General features: G+C 43.5%; 1 protein-coding gene across 2 annotated transcripts in view; it reads left to right on the top strand.

Annotated features, from left to right (window-relative positions):
* LOC133476653 (collagen alpha-1(XI) chain-like) overlaps window positions 1-21305 on the top strand; it is a 40011-nt gene that overhangs the window by 897 nt on the left and 17809 nt on the right. The window contains exons 2-27 of one of the 2 annotated variants that reach the window (XM_061770325.1): window positions 5786-5953; window positions 6036-6127; window positions 7716-7837; window positions 8862-9024; window positions 9654-9782; window positions 11249-11374; window positions 11457-11591; window positions 11965-12012; window positions 13125-13166; window positions 13240-13302; window positions 13379-13453; window positions 14076-14156; window positions 16613-16669; window positions 16808-16861; window positions 16931-16984; window positions 17072-17125; window positions 17191-17244; window positions 18624-18677; window positions 18751-18795; window positions 19821-19874; window positions 19961-20005; window positions 20079-20132; window positions 20216-20260; window positions 20331-20384; window positions 20572-20616; window positions 20699-20752. In XM_061770325.1, the coding sequence (XP_061626309.1) occupies window positions 5786-5953; window positions 6036-6127; window positions 7716-7837; window positions 8862-9024; window positions 9654-9782; window positions 11249-11374; window positions 11457-11591; window positions 11965-12012; window positions 13125-13166; window positions 13240-13302; window positions 13379-13453; window positions 14076-14156; window positions 16613-16669; window positions 16808-16861; window positions 16931-16984; window positions 17072-17125; window positions 17191-17244; window positions 18624-18677; window positions 18751-18795; window positions 19821-19874; window positions 19961-20005; window positions 20079-20132; window positions 20216-20260; window positions 20331-20384; window positions 20572-20616; window positions 20699-20752 (1967 nt within the window). The remainder of the gene's footprint in view (window positions 1-5785; window positions 5954-6035; window positions 6128-7715; window positions 7838-8861; window positions 9025-9653; window positions 9783-11248; window positions 11375-11456; window positions 11592-11964; window positions 12013-13124; window positions 13167-13239; window positions 13303-13378; window positions 13454-14075; window positions 14157-16612; window positions 16670-16807; window positions 16862-16930; window positions 16985-17071; window positions 17126-17190; window positions 17245-18623; window positions 18678-18750; window positions 18796-19820; window positions 19875-19960; window positions 20006-20078; window positions 20133-20215; window positions 20261-20330; window positions 20385-20571; window positions 20617-20698; window positions 20753-21305) is intronic. The other variant, XM_061770326.1, reaches the window with a different exon arrangement.

The following is a 21305-nucleotide window of genomic DNA, read 5'->3' as shown; positions in this document are numbered from 1 at the left end:
TTTAATAAAGTGCAATACTCTTACATGTTACACACGTTTTTTGTTAGTGTTTTTGGGTGGGCTGTAACAGATTAATAGCATTTCAATTCATTTCAATGGGGAAAGACGATTTGCGATACATGTGTTTTGAACACATTCAAATTCCGAAGTATTTATTACTGTATTTCAGATTTTTTTTTTAAATTCACAGCCACCTGGCCCTGTGTGATTAAGCCTTGTTAAATCATGACTTAACTGTGGCTAATCACATTTTCGGAGGGATCGAAGGTCATCCAAATTAAATGTTGCTTTTCGGCCTTGCCGCTTATGTGCAGAGATTTTATGGACCGTAGATGATGACATCCCGAAATACTTTGCAATTGTAGGTTGAGAAACAAACCGATTTCCGATTTTCATTGACTTTTGTTCCGTTTCTTGTAGAAAAAGCAAAGTTTTGTTTTTTATTATTCTCCATTCGGGGATTTATTTGATTTCTCCTGATACCGAGCAAGCTTCAAAACATGTTTTGTAGCACAGATTTCCACACAAATATTTCGAAATATGTTCATTCGCAGATAAAACGAGAGAAGAAGTGAGTGTCCATTTTGTCAAAAGATGTAAGCGCCGCCATGTGGAGTGTGACTGAGTGTGTTTGCCTTCCATCAGGCTCCTTTCTTGTCATACGCTCAACAATGTGAAACTGATTCCGCTCATGTTCTTTGTATTCTAGCGGATATTAAAGTAGCTCAAAACTGAGAAATAGTTGGAAAAGTTGGATGAGTTGGCAAGAAGTTGCCATGCTTTTGTAAACTAGCGTTCTCTCATAATAATGGAAATAATACAATTAGTAATAACATGAATCCAAATATTGCATGTAAAGAATTCAACAGTTTGTGCATCATGATTTCATATTTGAATTCAATGCACATTGTGCTGCTCCTTCTGGTGTGCATGTGTTTGCTTGTAGAGGGCAGTACAATACATACATATATTGTGTTGCTGCAGCATTTGTATTAAAATATCCATCCATCCATCCATTTTCCGAGCCGCTTCTCCTCACGAGGGTCGCGGGAGCGCTGGAGCCTATGCCAGCTATCATCGGGCAGGAGGCGGGCTGCACCCGGAACTGGTTGCCAGCCAATTGCAGGGCACAGTTTTTATGTGCAACAACAAGCATTGGCACTCACATTCACACCTACGGGCAATTTAGGGTCTCCAATGAATGCATGTTTTGGAGATGTGGGAGGAAAGCGGAGCGCCCCGGAGAAAACATGTTCGCAAACATGTTGACTTTGAAGTGCCTTTGATACTGTAGCGAGGCCTGGGATCAACTGGGATTACGTCGAGCCGGCCACTTTATCCAGCGCGCGTGCGCGTGCGCGTGCACGTGCACGTGTGCGTGTGTGTCAGCACGGGAGATTCTTAACTGTGTTTGAGCCAAGAGGAAATGAAACGCTATGTTGCTATGTTTTTTTGTGACGCTTTTGCCATGATATTTTGCGACATACAGTACATCATAACAATAACAAATACATTTGGCAATTTACTTCTTTTTATCGAAAACAATGAGAAAAATGTGTATCGTTTTAATAAATTCTAGTTTCCCCCCCCCCACCCCTCTAATCACCCAAAAAGCCATTTTTAATTATCCGACAACCACCAAACCGCCTCCCACCCAACCCCCCCGATATAAAATAAATCAATCAATCAATAAAATAAAATGCTACATCGACTTATGAGTTGAAGTTGTTCTGTGACAAAGTTTGTAACTTCACATCAAATCAATTTTTCATTCATTTCAAAATGAATTGTATTGCCAGTAATCCATTCCGGGACCCCCAACAGTAAACAAATGTATCGTTACATGTGTTTAATTAAAAAAGTGCATCAAAACAATAAAACATAATCAAGCCAACAAGGTTTTTTTCCCCCAGAAGCACCAATAAAATGTTTTGCACTGTTTCTCGTTTTGTTATTGTTTTTATCTGAAGCACCAAAGTCAATTTTGTTGCTTTTTGGGATGAAACAAAAACATTGTTTTTTCTTTTCAGCTGAAATCTGAAAAAAACATTCAAAAAAGACAATTTTTGACAATAAGACACAAATATGTCTTTTTTTTACTGTTAAAAAAAGACTTTCAAATTATCCAACATAACAAGAAATAACAATTTTAAAAATCTAAAGTGTTTTTATTTGTATCCAAAATGTAAGGAAAAGTAACAACAGTAAGTACAACACAAATACTTTGTTATTTTGATTGTATTTTATTTTTTATTTGATATATATAACGTATTTTTTGTTGTTTTTCTGACGAAAGCTAATTTTGTTTTGCCCCAAATCTGAACTCATTCCTGTTCTTTTCCCACTAAAAGCTAAATCATGTTGCATTCGGACCACAAAGAGAAGTCATTATATAAATGCAGCTTTTTGTTGTTGTTGTTTGTTGTTTGTCTACGCTCTTTGGACATGCTAATCAAATCCGACATGTCTGTCACGTCAGACACGTAATGACAGTTTGGTGTGGTGCCTCCCCTCAACTTGATTCCATTCTTTCCCCGAGCTCACGTGATGACACACTAATCACAAACACACACATTACCGCACGCGCGCAAAACAACAAAGACACCCGCTGAGCCACGCACGCACACACACGTCAACGCATTGGCACACATCTGCTTTGCAGATAGTTGTTGTTTCCTGTTAAATGAGATCGAAGGTGTACAAAAGTATTGGGAGATGTGTAGAAAGCCAAAGGACGTCAACTCCGGAGGGTTTGGAATGATTGAGGGATTTTCTGGCAAGCGCTCCTCAGGCAACGCAGGTGCAAGTCTCCTACGCGTGCGCGTGCGCGTGCGCGAGTGTCTTGCCACCTTGCGCTCCATTGTGACCGTTGGTTAGCTCGAAATACGGCCGGATGTGCGTTATTTTCCGGTCACCAGATGGCCTCTTTTCCCCCGACGGGGATTTATTTGTCTTCTTATGTCAGCCAGGGGTGGACCGGGACAAAAGAAATTGGCCCTGGCAATTTTGGCTTAGACGAACACCTCATAATTAGCAGAGGACAACCGAATAGTAGTTCATGTATGTGTTCCCTGAAGGAATGTTCCCAAACGGAACTCTAATTATTGCGGTGAGCTGTGTATGCAGTATATATATATATATATATATATATATATATGTAGTCTCTCACATCTCTCTTCACAACTGCTACGGCAAAGGCCTCGCTGGTCTTGACAGGAAGTGAGCGAGAAATGATCACAATAAGTTGAAAACTTCCAGAAGCACAATTCCGTGGCTGTTCCTCCACCTGCCCAGCTGCTTCTGCTCATTTCTTTGTTGACTTGTTCCACCCGTCACAGTAGGGCAGCCCCTCCGACGAACATACCTGTGATTTTACCTGAGATGATATCCTTCCATTTCTTTGCACTCTTTCTCCGTGTTACTTTCACTACGTTGTCGCTCAAAGGGCCACCCCCTCTACGTTACAGGGAGCGAGGGAGGAAGCTTTCTTTCTACAGCTATATCCTGATTGGTTCCGTTACTGTCTGTATTGTACATGGCCCATCCCAGTCTCTTGGGAAAAATGGGGGGGGGGGGGAAATAAATCAGCGTGGCATCGGCTCCAGAGACACCAGCCCACCGGACAAGCGCCCGACAAGACAGTCCACCACTGTATATAGTTGAAACCAGAAGTATTCATTCACTATATAAAAAGACACATGCACTTTTTTTTCACTGTCTGACATGAAATCAGACTAAACCTTTGCTGATTTAGATCAATTCGAATTCAAATGACCAGAATGATTTTGAGACATTTTTTCACAAGTGAACATACATGAATTTCAATGCCTTGAAATTGTGCGACGGAATTGTACAAACATTTGGAATATCCTTCCACAAACTTCTCACAATAATTTTGACCCATTCAAACGTAACTGAGTCCAGTTCGAAGGTCTGCCCTTAAATTTTCAGGAGGATTGAGATCAGGGCTTTGTGATGGCCACTCCAAAACATGAACTTTGTTATCCTTAGTCATGACAGGCATTGCATCACGGGCATAGATGTCGTGTTATTTCGGCTGTTAAACAAATGTAAGTTTAAGGTAAACAATGATTTGGTTTGGTTTCTATCAGGGGTTGAACGGATTCGTCGACAAGTTGACTTTACCACTCGTTTACTACTCGTTTCAAAGTTGAAATCATCAAACAGGTGTTTTTGGCATCTTGTCTTCCAATGGGCCAGTTTACAGATGCCTTTTGACCTGCCCGTCCGGTGCCGTCGCCAAACTCTAACGCTCTTTGGAGCAGCAAAATGTCCGGCCAATAAGAGGCCTTCAACAGTCTTCACACATGTGCACGGCTCCGCGAGGATGAAAATAAGATAGTTGAGAGCGATAGGAGAGCGTTGCTTCGCCTCGCTTGCCTCGGCTATTCCCATCACAGCTGGTCTTCAAATATTCATCGTACCGGCGAGACCATGCCACAGGGGGCCAACAACGCTGTGATAGTGACACATTGACAACTGACCCCACGACACAACATACGGCCGTACTATGCTACCAGCCCGCGGACATATTTGACCAAGAATTAGACGAGTAGGATAAAAGCACAAGTGAAAAGAGCCCGGCCCGGTACCACACGCTCAGCTATGGAAGACAAGATGAGACCAGTTGGTTTGTTGAAGAGAAACATGCTCACAACTGCCACAAATTACTACAGCGACTTGGTTTGTTTCAATCCATTTTGGTTGTTTTTTGTTTATCTTGGGCCTAGTTTTAGGTGATGAACATTTCAACGCAGGTTTCTTAGCCAGTAAAGTAACAACAAAAGCAAATTCAATAGTCACCCCGTAAAGTAAGAATTACAAACATGCACACACACAAAGACAATACATCTGGCATACTTTAACAAGACATGAATGTGTGTGTGTGTGTGTGTGTACTTAATGCTCGGAAATGACGCGTGATGATCCAGAGCAGTCGAGACATGTCCTCCGCTCATTCGCTCTCTCCCTTTTCACCTTTTCATGATTTCGCGTGGACCGCACACGTGCACGGATGTTTCTGCTCGTTTCTGCTCGAGCTTTGTCCGACAGATCTCTCTTTCTGGCGGTTTTGTGTGTGACTCAGAGTTCCATTGTATTTGTTTATTTGGCGTTACAAACATCACAGCGTGAAATCTGAAGCGTTTCAAGCACCAAACGTACTTGTTTTACTCAATTGCAAAGAAATGTAGAGCGTTTCATCTAAACATAGGAGAGACTATAGTATTCGCCAAAGCCAATGTTTTTTTCCCTCCACGTCAAAGAAAATTTAGAGTACAACACACCTAGTGTAGTTGTTTTTCTTAACATCAAAGACAATTTCAAGACGTCCACGAAATCATAGACGTGTTTTTGTGAGAATCACCTTAGGTGAGGTTTTCTAAATGTCAAAGAACGAAAAATGATTTTTCAACGAAAACAAACAGTTGTGAGGACCCGGGTTCAAAGCCCGTGTGGAGTTTGCATGTTCTCCCCGTGCCTGCGTGGCTTTTCTTCGGGCGCTCCGCTTTCCTGCCACATCCCAAAACCATGCATGAGGAAATGGCCTGTAGGTGCGAATGTGGTTGTTTGCTTCTATGTGCCCTGCAATTGGCTGGCGACCAGTTCAGGGTGTACCCCGCCTCTCACCCGAAGATAGCCGGGATAGGCTGCAGCAACTGAGGAGAAGCGGTACGGAAAAACGATGATTTCAACTCTTCAATTTAGCACCAAGTTGTCCTTCTCTGTCTTTAACAAAGCTAATGTTGAGTTGTCCTTTTGGCAGCCGGTCTCATCGACGTATTGAAGGTTCTGGAGCTTTCCGAGGACATGGAGGGCGTGTCCCTGGAGGCCGGACTGTGCGCCAGCAGGATGGGCCGAGAGGATCCAGACCTCTCCCTCAAGATCAACAAGAAGATCCAACTGAGCGCTCCCACCAAGCAGCTTTTCCCTGGTAAAATAAAGTCCTAGCAGTGGGGTGTCCACCAGAACATTCTTGACAAATGACCTCAGTTTTCATGTGTTCCTCGGCTCAGATTCTCCATTCCCAGAAGACTTCTCACTGATGACCACAGTTCGAGCTGTGAAGGGCTCACAGGTCTTTCTGCTGTCCCTGTATGACCCTCAGGTTTGTGTCACAAGAATGTTTCCATTCATACAATGCACCTGCAACCCGAATGAGAATAAGTGTGATAGAAAATGGGTCGGTCGGATGTAAAGTTGTTTGCTAGGCACAAAGGCACGGAAGGTATTTCATTTCCAAAATCTCCTGGTATGCTGAAGCATTCAGACCTACTTTCACTGCAACTCAGGGGCCAATATTTCCGACAATTCCACGATCCCAACTTTGTGGGAACAGTCCCTTCCTGTTCCAACATAACATGACTTGACTGGCCTGCGGATTCCTGACCTCGACCCTATAGAGAACACCTCTGGATGAATTAGTGTGGAAACTGAGAACCGAGCAACGTCAGTGTGTGACCTCCTAAGTAAGTGTGCTTCTGGAAGAATGGTCCAAAATTCCCATAAACACACTCCTAAACCTTGCGGAAAGCCTGCCCGGAAGACTTGAAGCCGTAATAGCCGCAAGTTGTGGGCCGATGTCATATTAAAGCCTGTGGATTGAGAATGGGCTGTAATTCCAATTCCAATTCATATGCGAGTCGAGTCAGGGCAGGCGAGAGAATGCTTTTGTCACTTTGTGTATGTCGGAAAGGTCGGTAGCATGTAGAAAAAGAGTCGTTATGCGGTGGACCCCAGCCACCGTATACCGACTCATTTTAGGCACCTGTGGATTCACCTATTTGTGGATTTCTTCCCCCCCAAATCTTTTCAAATATTATTCTTTCTTTTCTTTTTTGGGGGGGCCTTATTGGCTTTGTATTTCAATGCAGTTTTCCTTATTTGCGCTCTGATCCTCTGCGAATAGGTCCATTGTATGCCTGAGGTATTTTGCTTTGCCATAAAGCTCAAAATGCAGTTCAGGTTCATCCTTTTCTCATTAAAGTGTACAAAAAAGAGGTCACTTCAGATTGACAGTTTTAGTTCTCTTGTTACAGTCAAGACTGTATGTTGCGTCAAACATTTTGGCCAACGCTAATCTCGCCGCTAAATAACATCTCACCGCCAAAATGCTGTAATAGTGCAAACGGTTTACCACGACAGAACAAGAATAAGAGCGAGGAAAGTACAAATAAAGGAGATAAAAGAGCAAACAACAAGCGCTGATATTCTTCACCCAAAAATGTCATGACTAAAATATTGTGAATAGTGGAAAACCGTTTAGCAGGATGTGAAATAAACACTAAATGGTGAAAAAGGGTGGAAAGTCAGTGGCGCCGTCGTTGTTTGTTTTTGTTGCTGTACGCTCACAGCCGATGGCGCTGCAAACGGGAACGATCCGCACTGCCCAAAGATCGGTGGCTGATATTCAAAATCTCGGAGCTTGCAGTTGCTTGTGATGCGTGTGCATCAAGTAATTGCGCAAGCGCTGTGAATACTTCTCGAGTTTTTCTATTTGTAATACACAAAGGAAAACGCTTGTTCACATTGTCCTATGTGTAGAATTTTGAGGAAAACACTGGATTGACTCCATTCGGAATAAAACTGTAACCTAAAGAAAAGGAAGAAAGCACTGCGAATGCTTTCTGCTTGCTCTTTATGCGCATACCGAGTCAACAGTTCAGTCTTGAACTTTGTCGTTGTCGTTGTCACAGGGTACACAACAGTTGGGTTTAGAGATCGGACGTTCTCCCGTGTTTCTGTACGAAGACCACGAGGGTCAGCCCGCCCCGGAACTCTACCCTACTTTTAGGAGAATCAATCTGGCGGACGGCAAGTAGGTAACACACCGACATGCAAATCACCTGGTACACAATTCCCGCCTTTTTCTTCCCGTGTGGCCTTTAAACAACTTTAAAGGTCTCGTCTTTTGAAAGCCTAATGTTTTTCTAGTATTTGGGATGTAATACTGTCTGTCTCTACGCCGCCTCAGTAAACGGGACTTATGAGTTCAAATCGTCCACGCATTCCTGAGTTGTAGACATTTTTGGCCGGGAGGCCTAAAATCAAGTCATTCAAACTTCCCGAGCTTATCTATGTCACTAGTTCCCTTTCTCCTCCCGAGCCAGGGCTGTCATAACAAATATGGGTGTTCTCGCAAGTGGGCCTCTTGAATGGAGGTGACCAATCAGAGGAAAGGAGGCTGTCTTAGACAAATATGGACAAAGCGGATACCAAACTGGGTCAAACAGAAGAAACTGTCACGGGGGGCCTTTTCGGGACACTCGCATGCCGAAAGCGAGGTGTTTCATTCATTTCGATGGAATTGACACTTTTATACGAAGTCCACGTTAGAGAGTCACTCTATGGGGGGGGGGCAAAATATGGGACCTTTAAGCGGTCAATGAAGCTAATGTATGCATTCTTGGAAATAAAGAAAACTACTAACGATGAAGACAACTTCAAACATGTAACTTACGTATTTTCGTTAGCATCAAAGACAGTTTAGTCTTATGCGGTGACATAAACATCAAAGGCAATTTGGACTCGTCAATGAAGCAATCTTGTGTTTCGGGAAACCAAATACTATTGAGTTCAACAAATCTAATGTGGGTTTTTTGTAAACGGAACATACAATTTAGTCTACAGCACATCTAACATATATATTTTCATATGATTAAGTCTTGAACAAACGTTGAACACAAAAGGAATGTCGTCTCGAAAGAACCGAATGCCGTGTTTCTTGTAAACGTCAGCGAGGCCACCATACGTCTTTTCGTTGACATTTTATTGTCGTGATTGAACTTAACGTCCGTGTCTTTGTACCGTCATGTTTGCTGACTTTACTGCGCTTCCGCCAGGTGGCACCGAGTGGCCTACAGCGTGAAGGCCCAGCGGGTCACTCTCTACTTGGACTGCATCGAGCTGGAGACCTTGGAACTGCCGCGGGGACCCCGACCGCACGTCAGCACCGACGGCGTCGCCGTGTTTGGAACTCGTCTGTTGGACCGAGACGTCTTTGAGGTCGGCGAGCTAGAATCCCTAAACCGGGGCCGTCCAAATTTGCGGACTGCCGCAGCTCGTATTTGAATGGAGCGCAGCGCGGTCGGAAAAAAGTTGGGATTCTCAAAAAGTAACGATAATAATTGTCAAAAAATGCTTTCGTCGTTTGAGTTATTTTTTCAACCATTGACCTCGATTTACGAGTTTCATTCGTACCTTAATTTACTCACATCAAATCAATAATCCCCATTGTAATGAATTGAAATAGCACAAATTGGTTCGAGCCACCCAGAAGCTGGTGTTTTTGTGTGATTTTAGAAAAGAAGAAAAATAGCAATTGTATTGTGTACAAATATCATACAGCCAAATCAAAAAATCATGTAGAGAAATAAAGTGGTTTTATGAAGTGCAATTACTTTTGGGAGAAGTTGAAAGTCATGGCAACTGGAGTTTGGTATGCATGCCTTTAAGGGGCGTGGACAAGTGAGTGACATCAGGAACAAGGCCCGTTAGTTTCTGTGTGAGCGTGAGTTGTGGCCTACAGCAGCTCCTTGCAAGTCTTCTCATTTTGTATTTGTGTTTTACTGTTCTGTGTGAGAAAATCTAAAAAAAAAAAATGTCAACAATTGAATAATTGTTTTACTCCACAGGGTGACATCCAGCAGCTTCTGCTGGTGGATGACCCAGCGGCGGCCGAGACGTACTGCAGGGATTTCATTCCGGATTGCGACAGCGCGCTGCCTTACCACGGCATCCCGGTGGACATCTCGGCCGACGAGGTGAGCCCCCTGCGCGCCCCCACTCCAGGTGGGGTGCCATGTGACAGGTGTTGGATGGTAGAAATCCCAAAGTTGTGTGACCTATACAAATATTATTATGGGTTAGTATTTATGGACCGCAAGATATTTGCTCTGAGGTCCTAAACCCACTGCGCCTGCACCAAAGTCAGGCGAGTGTACCACTACACCATCAGTGATAATATCAGTAATAATAATAATAATATCCTTTTTCTGAACACTGTACTGTAATAACTTTCAAATTGTAATCCTAACCTTTCTTTGCTGATTGGCATGGAGAGGTCACAAGGTTGCGCAGAAAAAAAGCAAGGCTCAAAGGCCGCAGTATTCCAGCTGTTTTCAAATCATCTAATAAAACATCGGTCAAGCTGAAAAGGCCACAGAAGTGTTTAGAATGATTATTTTATCTTGCAGAAAAGTCCCCATTGACTTTCATTTTTATTTTTCCACTTGTCCATGTCAGACTGTTTTAGTTCCAAAGACCACAAATGTGATTTAGGATTGACTGGCTGCGGGCTCCAAAGCGCTGCAGGATGTCTTTTTTTCCCTTTTGAGGGTTTAAGGGGCTCACCCCAGATTCCGCTGATGAAAGAGACCAGTCCAAAAGGAAAGGAAAACAGTCAAGGAGCTTAGGCAGCTTTTCTTCATTTCAGCACTTTAACAAAAACGCTCCTATTACCTTCTGGTGTTTCCGAAGTGAAGGTCCACCGAGTGCTCATTAACTGCGAACAGCCAAATGCAGTATGCCCACCCTGGCACTCAACCCTTTCAGCGAGCGTACATATTTGTCTGTGGGAACTTGACCAATAAGCATTTGTAAAAGCGTAACATCTACTGTACCTAATACAATGTATATGAATTTCAGTAGAAATGCTCAACTTTTTGGGGCACCTTCTGGAGATATCGATTGTAACATAACAAAATGTGGAAAAAGGTGAAGCGATACCTTCCGGATGGACTGTAAATGATACAAAAATACACCGCTGTAGACTGAGGGACACACACGGACACACACTGTTTTCGTAGATGCGCTTGAGTGTAAAAAGTCGTGTCTCTGAACAGTGTGCGTCGTACCCTCTGAATCATTGTGGCGAAGTTTAGATCATCAGCCCGCCGAGGTCTGCCTGCAGTTCCTTACAAACGTACTTTGACCGCTTCGACCTCCTGGACTCAAATCAGCAGATGAGTTTGTTTCAAAGATTATCAGTGTGCCGCTCACGGGCCACATTTAAAGGGAATGAGAGGAGCTGCTTCGACTGGACAAGATCGAAGTTGCTTGCGAACACTTTTCAATGCGCTTCCTCCCGTAGGAAATATTACCGAGACCGGGTCCAACCCGCCTCCTCCCGGAGGTATGCCAGTCGCAGCGCTGGATTTACAACAGTCGAGAAAATGGAGCCAATGAAGTCAAAATGGACTTTGAAGTTCATCTTCTTTGTGGTCTTCAGGTGGACGTAGCACCAAAGAAACATGTGGTGGAGGAGTTGGACGAGTACGACTTCAGCGACCTCTACCAGGACGTCTCCGTCTCCGTCTCCACGGTGACGGCTGGGCCCAACGTCAGCGAGTACGAGGTGAGGTTAACGTCCGTTGCTATTTTTTGTATTATTATTATTTTTTTTGCCAGTCGCCTCTCACCTCTCGTTCGCCGGACAGATCTTCGAGTACGAGGACTACGACAACTTCACAGACAGCTACCAGGTGAACGAGTACGAATACGAGGAGGAGGAGGAAGTGGACGGACATTACAGGCCGGCTGAGAGGGAAGGGGGATACGGTCTGGACACGCAGGTATCAACCCAAACTTCCCACACCGCCTTCTATATCAAAAACATCCCAGAAAGGGTAGACCATCATATGGGCGGGGCAAATGAGCGTTATCGCGATGTATCTCATTGTTTTCTATTACTTTACCGTATCAATACACAGGCGTCAAATATCGGAGGTGGCAGACGATACGGGTGGGGCGTGGTATCAATATTGTGATGTATAATTTTCTCTCACCATGCATACTGTATGACTTTCACTAGAATGCGTTGCATCTAATCGGCCAATGAACACGATCGTGGTATTTTTGCCAACCGTGGCAAGGTGTCAGGCTGTTGGGGCCAATGTTCAAGCGACCGACATATTGATCATGTTGTCGTCTTCCGCTTCCTGCCAGTACGTTCCGGAGAAAGGAGAAAAAGGGGAGCCGGCCCTTTTGGGAGCGGTAAGAAAACTCCTTTTAAAGACTACTACTGTGTTCGCAATCATTTCGGCATTCCCTCCGCCGTAATCACTATATAGGAATTGTTATATAGTCTGTTGAGTCATCAGTCAAAAGAAAAATCGTTTTGGAATGCTACTCGGGCGCCGTTGTTGTTGCAGAATTCCAAAGTTCAGAACAGAAGGTGGACCTTCCGTTAAAAAATAATGAACAAATGAAGCACTTCTTTGACCACTGTGACTGGCTAATGTGTGAAAAGAGGTGGCTCTGGGCATCACATCATATATTGTTCCTCTCCAAATTCTGATTCGGTGTGACTCGATTTGCGAAGTTTTGGGTGTGGCTGCGTATTATTCGTCATACAGTTAAAGTGAGAGGAAATCTGTCCCTCAATTTTCTGCATGCACCCCACATTTTAAGTTCAAATAAAAAAGAGCTTGTTCAACTATTGTTCCATTTGTTTCAAAAAGGGCTACGTTATTAAAAGTGAAGACACTTTTGTCTTTTTGTCGTTTGTAATTTGGGTGCAGATTTGACCAGGAAACATGACATCGACAGTTTTAGAAAACATGATTCGCTTTAGCGGGCCACCTAAATTGATGCGGCGGGCCAGATCTGGCCCCCATGCCTCGAGTTTGACGGCGGTGATATAGGCGCTCACCGAAACTTTGAACAGCACCCTGAAATGGCCAACTCACTGTACAGGTGCATCTCACTAAACTTTACAATGAAAAAAACATTTATTTATTGTATTTTTGTAGTTCAATTCAAAAACTGGGACTAGTAAACAGTATCATATAGATTCACCACACACAATAGAATGCATTTATGATTTCATTGGTTATTATTTTGGATGATTTTAGCTTACAGCTAACGAAAACCCACATTTATTCATCCCCAAGAAATTCGAATGCGAGGCAAAAAGATATTAACATGGAAATTAGGTTGGAATCTGTAGTACTTTTTTTGGTGACGAATGAATGAAGCCGTATAATTTACGAATTTCACTTTGGGAATTGAACAATCAACTCTCCTACAGTATTTTCATTTATTGGGATGCACCTGTATAAGTTTGAATAGTCCCATTTGTAACAATTTGTTTGTTGTGGTTTCAGGGCACACGATTTGTGGGTTCTTACGGGCCTCTGGGAGCGCAGGTTGGTGCCCTGCGGGACATAAAACATATCGCTCACCAACGCGAGGATCCATATTTGTCACGTTTGTGTGTAGGGAGCGGCTGGCCCCCCCGGAATCACGGGGCTGGTGGGACCTCGGGGAGACCTCGGAGAACCGGTCAGGGTCGTCCTCTGTTTGTTGTCAAAGTGACGCAGCTCGCTCCCAATCGGTCTCATCATTGTGGGCTTCTTAGGGACCCCCAGGACGACCGGGCCTGAACGGAGTTGACGGGATACCGGGACCCCCGGGAAACATAATGCTCTTACCGGTAATGTGGGGAAAAAAAGCAAAATGTATTTCCATCCATCCATCCATCCATGTATTTCTTTAGCGCTTATCCTCAGTGGGGTCGCGGGCTGCTGCAGCCTATTGTTCTGAGTATTTCTTGCGCTTCTTTAAAAATCCTCGATTTAAAGCATGGGCATTACATTAAATACGGGATATGGACAAAGCTATGTGGCCCTCCGCGTCGTCACAAGGCCGCGGTGTGCAGTGGAAATGTTTGTTTTTCTTCCAAACTCCCAAACTAACGCCGATAAATGCAGCTCCTGGATAAAGCTATGCAGCCAGCCACATAGTCACGAGGTCGGACTATGTGGCGCCTGTTCATTTGTGCATTTGTGTAAATGTTGCTTTTTCAATTCAAAACTTAGTCAATAAGGCGGTGCCTTAAGTCTATTTCTGTGCAGAATGGAAATGTTTTTTTTTTTTTTGGAAAATTATGTTTCCACAGCTAACCAACGTAAATGTTGTTTACGGATACTATCGAGTGCAAATTTCCCCAAAACAAAAAGTAGCCCGGATAAATGCAGGGTCCCGGATAAAGCTACGTGTCCCTCCGCATCGCCACGAGGACGGAACGAACCTTCAGTCTCTGTTTGTGTGTGCAGTTCCGGGCGGGCGGCGGCCAAAAGTCGGCAACCTTTTCCGCACAGGAAGCTCAAGCTCAGGCCATCCTGCAGCAGACCGAGGTAAATGAATCCCTTCAACCGAATGAACAGATCTTTGTGTTATATATCCCCTTGTCTTTGTCCCTTACGTTGCTGAACTCATACACTGTACAATACATTCAATACCTCATTACATAACACCTCCAAACTCAAACCTCCTTTTACCTCAATAAGAACATTCCCACTAAATATCGAATCTCTCGGAGAGTTGTTTATCTTTCCCACAAACGTATACACAGATTGTCCCACGATCACTTACAATTGTACACTTATCATCAATATGTCACACAAAACTTTTGTTTTATGGAATTCGTTCACAGGCAAAAATAATGAAACTGACCCAGAAGGCTGATACATAATTGTTCGGGCAACTCTATTGAACAAGTCATGCACATTAGTTCATATATATGCTCCTAATAATGATGATCCAGCTTTTCTTCATGTACTTTTGTGTACCCACCTGACCCATTTGTACGCTAATTCAACAATTATCATAGTTGGAGACTTTCATAGAGCACTTCATCCAAATCCAACCGGAGACTGCTTAAATAAAAACAACAAATACCGAGCAGTGGCAATCTTCTCGAATATTATATCAATATGTGCGCGATTTGGGACTCGCCCACATATGGAGACTCGAGAAACAAAACAAAAAGGAATACGATTTATTTCCCTTCTCTAGAATGGACTACTTTCTTACAAAATACATCCAGCAATAATCAACAATCACTTTCTGCAATTTCTCTCTGCCTCAAACTTGAATCAAACACGATACCTTCTCCAATCTTGACGCTTTATTACTTCTCGACTGAAAGATCCAGAGTTTCCATAGATTTGTAAAGAAGGAATGGAAAGATTTTCTCAAATTTGGATGATTCCACAACTCTTATCTCCATCCTGACTTTGGGAAGCAGGGAAAGCTGGAATTAGAGGCAAAATCAATCCATACTCTTCCTACGAGAAAAAAACAGCACCAAAAAGTACACAGCGAATTGAAGATGAAAATCAAAAGACGTACGGAAGAAAATGCAATCAATCTGACGAACCTACTTAGGAACCAACTTTGTAACGATGAACAACAACTTGATCGCATATTATCAAAAACAACAGAGTTCCGACTACAACAGCTAAGCTACACTCATTTTTAGCACAATAATGAACCAGGACAATTTCTCACAAAACAACTTGTACGTAACCCAGAAAACATACCGATGACCATTATACAAGATTGAAATGTCAAATTGACTCAATCACCTTAGGAAAGAAATGATATATTCGACAACTACGACAGTAACTTACGAATCCAAATGACATTAAAACCTTTCTCAATAACCGAAGCATCCCTCAATGAACGCCAGAAAGTAAAAAGTCTTCCGACGCCCCATTAACCCTCGCAGAATTGCATGTGGCCTTAAACGATATGCCACCGGGTAGAGCTTCAGGCAACGACAGATTTAGAAACATTTTGGGTCTTTACTATTTTGCAAAACGGAGACAGACATAAAAGATAAAAGGCCTAATTAGAAGCCAAATGAATACAGATGCAATAGAAATACTGCTAAAACCAGGGAAAGCTAATAACGGACTGCGCTCACTAATCAAAATTCACCAATAGTGTCAGGCGGCTGATAAACCTAATGGGTACGTCTCAGTGTCATAATCTCAAAGCAATTGTCTCGAACCGGTTGCCAGCCAATCGCAGGGCACATACAAACAAACAACCATTCGCACCTACGGGCAATTTAGAGTCTCCAATTCATGCCTGTTTTTGGGGTGTGGGAGGAAAGCGGAGTGCCCGGAGAAAAGCCACGCAGGCAAACTCCACACAGGCGGGGCCGAGGATTGAACCCCGGTCCTCAGAACTGTGAGGCTGACGCTCTAACCGGTCGGCCACCGTGCCAGCGAAGAGTCAAATATCTAGGCATCAAAACTTGCAGAGTTAAATAATCCAAATCCCGTTCATCTACTGGGGGGAAAAAAATCTGTGATGATTTAACATGTTGGAACAGCCTACCTTCAGCCTCCCTTCATAGGTGTATAGCTACGCTAAAAATGAAAACATAACCTCAAATGAGCTATTTATTTTCAACGGTACCCTTCAAAACCATGTTAAAGTGGTTCCAAATGCTAGCCTGCCATTTTAAAGTTTGACTCTAAAAATAAGAACAATTGAATGAGTCTATCCACCCTTCCGAAAAGTAAACCAGAAGGCTGACTTGATACACCCAACTTCAAATATTATTTTTCCCCCCTGTCTGTCCCCTAAAACCCTTTTCTGTGATATATATACATAAAAGAGAATGAACAAAAATGATGACAAATTAAACAGAGGGAGTATTTCAAACTGTTAAAGAGCAAAACTGTTCCAGCACAAAAGGCATACGGATCCACCATTCAGCATGGCCATGCACAGGTTTCCAAAAAAAAGGAAAAGCCATCTGTTACCTATTGCAATCATGTCGTACTTCTTTTTCTAGTTGTCTATGAAAGGTCCTCCTGGTCCACTTGGCCTCAGAGGACGACCTGGTCCGCTCGTGAGTTTTCTTTTTTCACACACACACACACACACACACACATGCAGACGCACGCACACACACAAACACACGTGTAGTAAATACACACATAAACAGATATACAATATATTATATACACTATTGTTTTGCGTCTTCCAGGGCATACCGGGTCCATCCGGTTGGAAGGGCAGCAATGGGGAGCTGGGACCACCTGTAAGTAAAAAGCCGGTCGTCACTGTATGACCCACTCCTTTCACATCTCAACACCATGCTCCGCCTTAGGGTTCCCCCGGAGCCCCGGGAATCCCAGGCCAGAACGGACGCCCTGGAAAAAGGGTGTGATTTTATTCGTTCATTTTTTGACCCCCAAGTTTACAAGTGAGTGAAACACGGAGGCTAAAGTTTTTTTGGGGTGTTGTCCAGGGACGAGCGGGGGCGGACGGCGGGCGAGGTGACATCGGAGAGACGGGCGTCAAGGTGAAGACCACTCACAACACGACCGCACGTCAGAAATGTCCTCCTAAAACAGCTTTTCCTCCCAGGGGGACAGAGGCTTTGAGGGCCTGCCCGGTCTGCCTGGAAACAAGGGAAATAAAGTAAGTATGACAAACTCCTACTCGGGAATTCCGCCAGTCGAGCCCACTGGGAATAGACAAAAAAATCCGCCTCAGACACTGGTTTTCACGGTCCACAGGAAATTCGGTGGGTATGTCTATCATAACAGGACAAAACACAAAATGTTCTAAATTGAACATTAAGTCTGCCATTTTGGTTCAAAGCAACCATTTCAGGGTGAATTCCAGGGCTTGAAAGTTCGATTTTGCTTTTCTACCCCGGAACCAGTTTCACTGGCCAACGCAAAATTGGGGGACAGGAGGCACACAAAAAGTCTCAAAGACCCACCCATGACTGATGCTGGACAGGCGCTCGGTCATTTTGGTCTGAGGCAGCAATTTCTGGTGGATCTTAACTGAGACAAACTCCTAGTCGAGCGCCCGTGAACATTAGAAACAAATTTGTTTTATGACTATCATAACAGGATGCACGCAAAAGTCTAAAGGACCTTTGCTCCAAATTGAACAAGAAGTCTGACATTTTGGGCAAATTAAGTCTGTAGTACCCGTGAGGCAGTTGGGGAAAAAAAATCCCCCTGACAGTTTCACTGATTGACATGAAATTGAGTGGACGTGTTTAACATAACAGGGTGCATAAACAAGTCACAAAGACCAATAAGTGATATTGAACAGGAAGCTGGTCATTTTGTTTCAAAGCAGCCACTTCAGGCGAATTCCAGAGCTCAGACTTTGACAAACGTCTACAAGGCAATTCAGCCAATTTAGCCTGACAAAAAAAAATGACAAATGACAAAATCACCGAGCGGCACAAAATTGGCTAGACACGTCAATCTATCATAACGGGGTGTATGAAAATGTCTTGAAGTCAGACCCATGCCCAAAATCAAAGTAGAAGTCCACCATTCTGGTCTGGTCAATCAAGGCCCCTGTAAAAGTTGGAATTGGGTGCACATGTATACCGTAGCAGAACGCACAGAAATGTCTCCAGGACCCATGCCCAAAATTGGAACAAGAAGTTGATCATTTTGGTTCAGAGCAGCAATTGTACTTTTTTATAGTTATCAAACAAGTGTATCTGGAGTTTTTTCTCTCACTCCAAATAGCTCAGGATAAAGCTACGTGACTATGTGCGTACTCAGTTAAATCCCTCAAAAATTCAACAATCACACACCTTTCGTCTGCTCCAAGGTAAGCGATGTACTCATACTCGCTGTAAAATAACGTGTCGCTGCTGTTACCTAAAAATACTAACGTCATGCTACTAACACGAGGCCTCGTTAATTGCGAGTAAAAAAGCAGCCCTCGCCAAAGCACATGAACAGTCCCAAAGATGAATTAAGCGTGGCATCTCGTTGCGAAAGGCTTGATTGAACTGGCCGCCATTGTACGTGTTTCCTCAGGGCGAGAGGGGAAAGCCGGGGCCCCACGGTCCTGCCGGAGAGCTGGGAGAAAAGGTAGAAATTCTAGTATTGTGGCTCTTGGTGTTGTTGTTTTTGACGTTGTTGTTGTTGTTGTTGTCGTGCGCAGGGTTCTGAGGGCCCGCCGGGACCTAGAGGACAACCTGGCGATGCTGTGAGTGTTCACACACATTGAAAGGGTTTCACACTTGTTTCACAAGTGTGCAAACGGGTTGCTTTGACCTGTTCTGTTACTCAAAGTGTCCAATGCAGACGCATTACTTTCATTAGTGCCATTTTAAAGTCACATGCAGACAGCTGCCCTGGCAGAATTCTGGTACACCTTGGACTGGTCACTAATCAATCATATAGACCACCGTTGGGGAAGCCTTTGAGATGCCGGGTCGTGACTTAAACATGTTAATTTCGTTTACTTTATTGCAGAAAATGTCATATTGAATGGCGCTTTTCGATCAAAAGCACAATTATATGCGCTGCCAACTTCCGCATTCGGCAAAACAGGTGAAAGCACTTCCCTCTGTTTGTGTTTACGTATATCATATCATATATTTATATAAATAAATGATATACTGTACGTGTTCAACTTTTGTCCCAAGACACCAGGCCTGTCCCAAGCTGTTTCCCGGATTCGATCATGTGACGTTCTGCACAAAGACCTTTCGAATCACAGACCCCACTTAAAACACAATACGATTTGCGCAAATGCAAAACATGCGCGGAGGCAAGCGTCAACGTTAGCCTACGAGCTAACGCTACTTTGTCTGGCTGAAAGATGAGTACAAATGTGCTTGGTTAGTTTTTGGAGGCACATCCGGTTAAGAGAAGCAAATAGTTAGTGTCCTTCTTAACATTACCATGGCAAACGTCTGAAACCATGCTACATGCATGCTATGACACCTACAGAACTTGCGTGGCACAGTAATGAGGGTGGATCAAAATTTCATTGAATTGAAGGGCATCACTTATTGTGTCAAATATTTTGATTCGAATTGAAAGGGAGTTTTTGAGATGAATCAATTACAGAACCTCTAATTCATTTGATTTATATATATATATATATATATATATATATTTTTTTTTTTTACTTTTACTCAGGTATAGGTCAGTACTAGTCTTTTTTTTTTGCACGGTGACAGGGCTCTTTACTTTTGAAGCATGTAAAAATGGTGTGTGTTGCAGGGTTCAAGAGGTATGAACGGCCCTCGAGGTCGTCAGGGACCTCCAGGACAGTCAGTGAGTGTGAACGTTTCCAAAACGCATGCACGCACGCACGCACGCACGCACGCACGCTTTTAAATACCTATGTCTTCTCCTCGCAGGGAATTCGGGGAATCGATGGTGTTCAAGGTTCAAAGGGCAACTTTGTGAGTATTTGGAGTCATTATTTCGTCTGATATGGAGGGATGATTCCATGCTTTGCATGTTTGTGTATTTAAGGGGGTCCCGGGGGACATCGGAGCACCAGGACAGCAAGGCAACCTTGGAATTCAGGTGCAAGCGCAGTCAAAAATAAAAGCGGAATCACCTCGAAAATTCAGAATGTTCAAAAAACGAGTTTTTTGTATCTCCCTCAGGGCTTTCCTGGTCCTCAGGGATTAGTCGGGCTGCCTGGAGAGAAGGTAAAAGAGAGAAAAAGACTTTTGTCATTCGGAGGACTGTCAACTTTGTTCTTGTTTTTTCTTTTGACAGGGGCCACAAGGGAAGAAAGGGATGCAGGGCTTACCTGGAAATGACGGACCTCCCGTAAGCTCATCTCGGGGGAAAAAAAAAAACAATTCCTACAGACTGATCCATTTTTGGGGGTTATGGACACACTTGTTTATTATTTATTTACTGCTTGGTGGAAACAGTGTCTTTCCCAGATTGATAAGCATCAACTGACACATTAGCATGTCATATTAGCAATATTAGCACATGTTCTCGCCAACAGGGTCATCCTGGACGGGAAGGTACTCCCGGTGAAAAAGGTTTACCGGTACGATGAATGCATTTGTTTGTTTTTTCATTGGCCGGGCTAGCAACATGTTACGCCTAAATGTGTGATTTTTTTATTACAGGGTCCCGTGGGAGTGCAGGGGCCGGTCGGATACCCCGGACAACGAGGAGTCAAGGTTTGTCTGTGTTTTCAGGCCTCTTGAGAATTTTTGGTGGGTCTACTCATGATAGACCTGTCTACCAAACTTGAGGTTGCTAAAGGAAACAAGCTTCAGGGGCTGAATTCTGAAGACAATCTAGGACAAGTTTGTGTTTTAAGGCTAAAATCTTCATTTCGATGTTAAACAGCAGACTTCCTGTGTGTTTTTTCAGCAAGGCTTCTTGAGACTTTTCTGGGTCAACTTATGATGGGCCTGTCTACCAAATTTCATGTGTCTTTCGGGGCTTCTTTTTTTTTTTTGTCTTTTAAGGAAATGGCAAAGAGGGCCTAAAATATCCACTTTGAGCGTAAGAAGCAGACTTTGTGTGTTTTTGGGCATGGCTTCTTGAGACTTTTTTGTAGGTCTACTTAACGATAGAAAAGTCTTAGGACAATATATGACAAATTTGGCCAAAATGAGCCTTAAATGGCTGCTTTGAGCTCAAATGGGTGTTTTTGGGCATGGCTTCATAAGACTTTTTTGTGGTTCTACTTATGATAGAAAAGTCTACCAAATTTCATGTTGCTAA

The sequence above is a fragment of the Phyllopteryx taeniolatus genome, chromosome 4, assembly GCF_024500385.1.
Source record: "Phyllopteryx taeniolatus isolate TA_2022b chromosome 4, UOR_Ptae_1.2, whole genome shotgun sequence".
In the NCBI taxonomy this organism is placed as follows: domain Eukaryota; kingdom Metazoa; phylum Chordata; class Actinopteri; order Syngnathiformes; family Syngnathidae; genus Phyllopteryx; species Phyllopteryx taeniolatus.
Note: the sequence above shows the minus strand (reverse complement) of the source record. Positions and strands in the feature narration are given on the sequence as shown.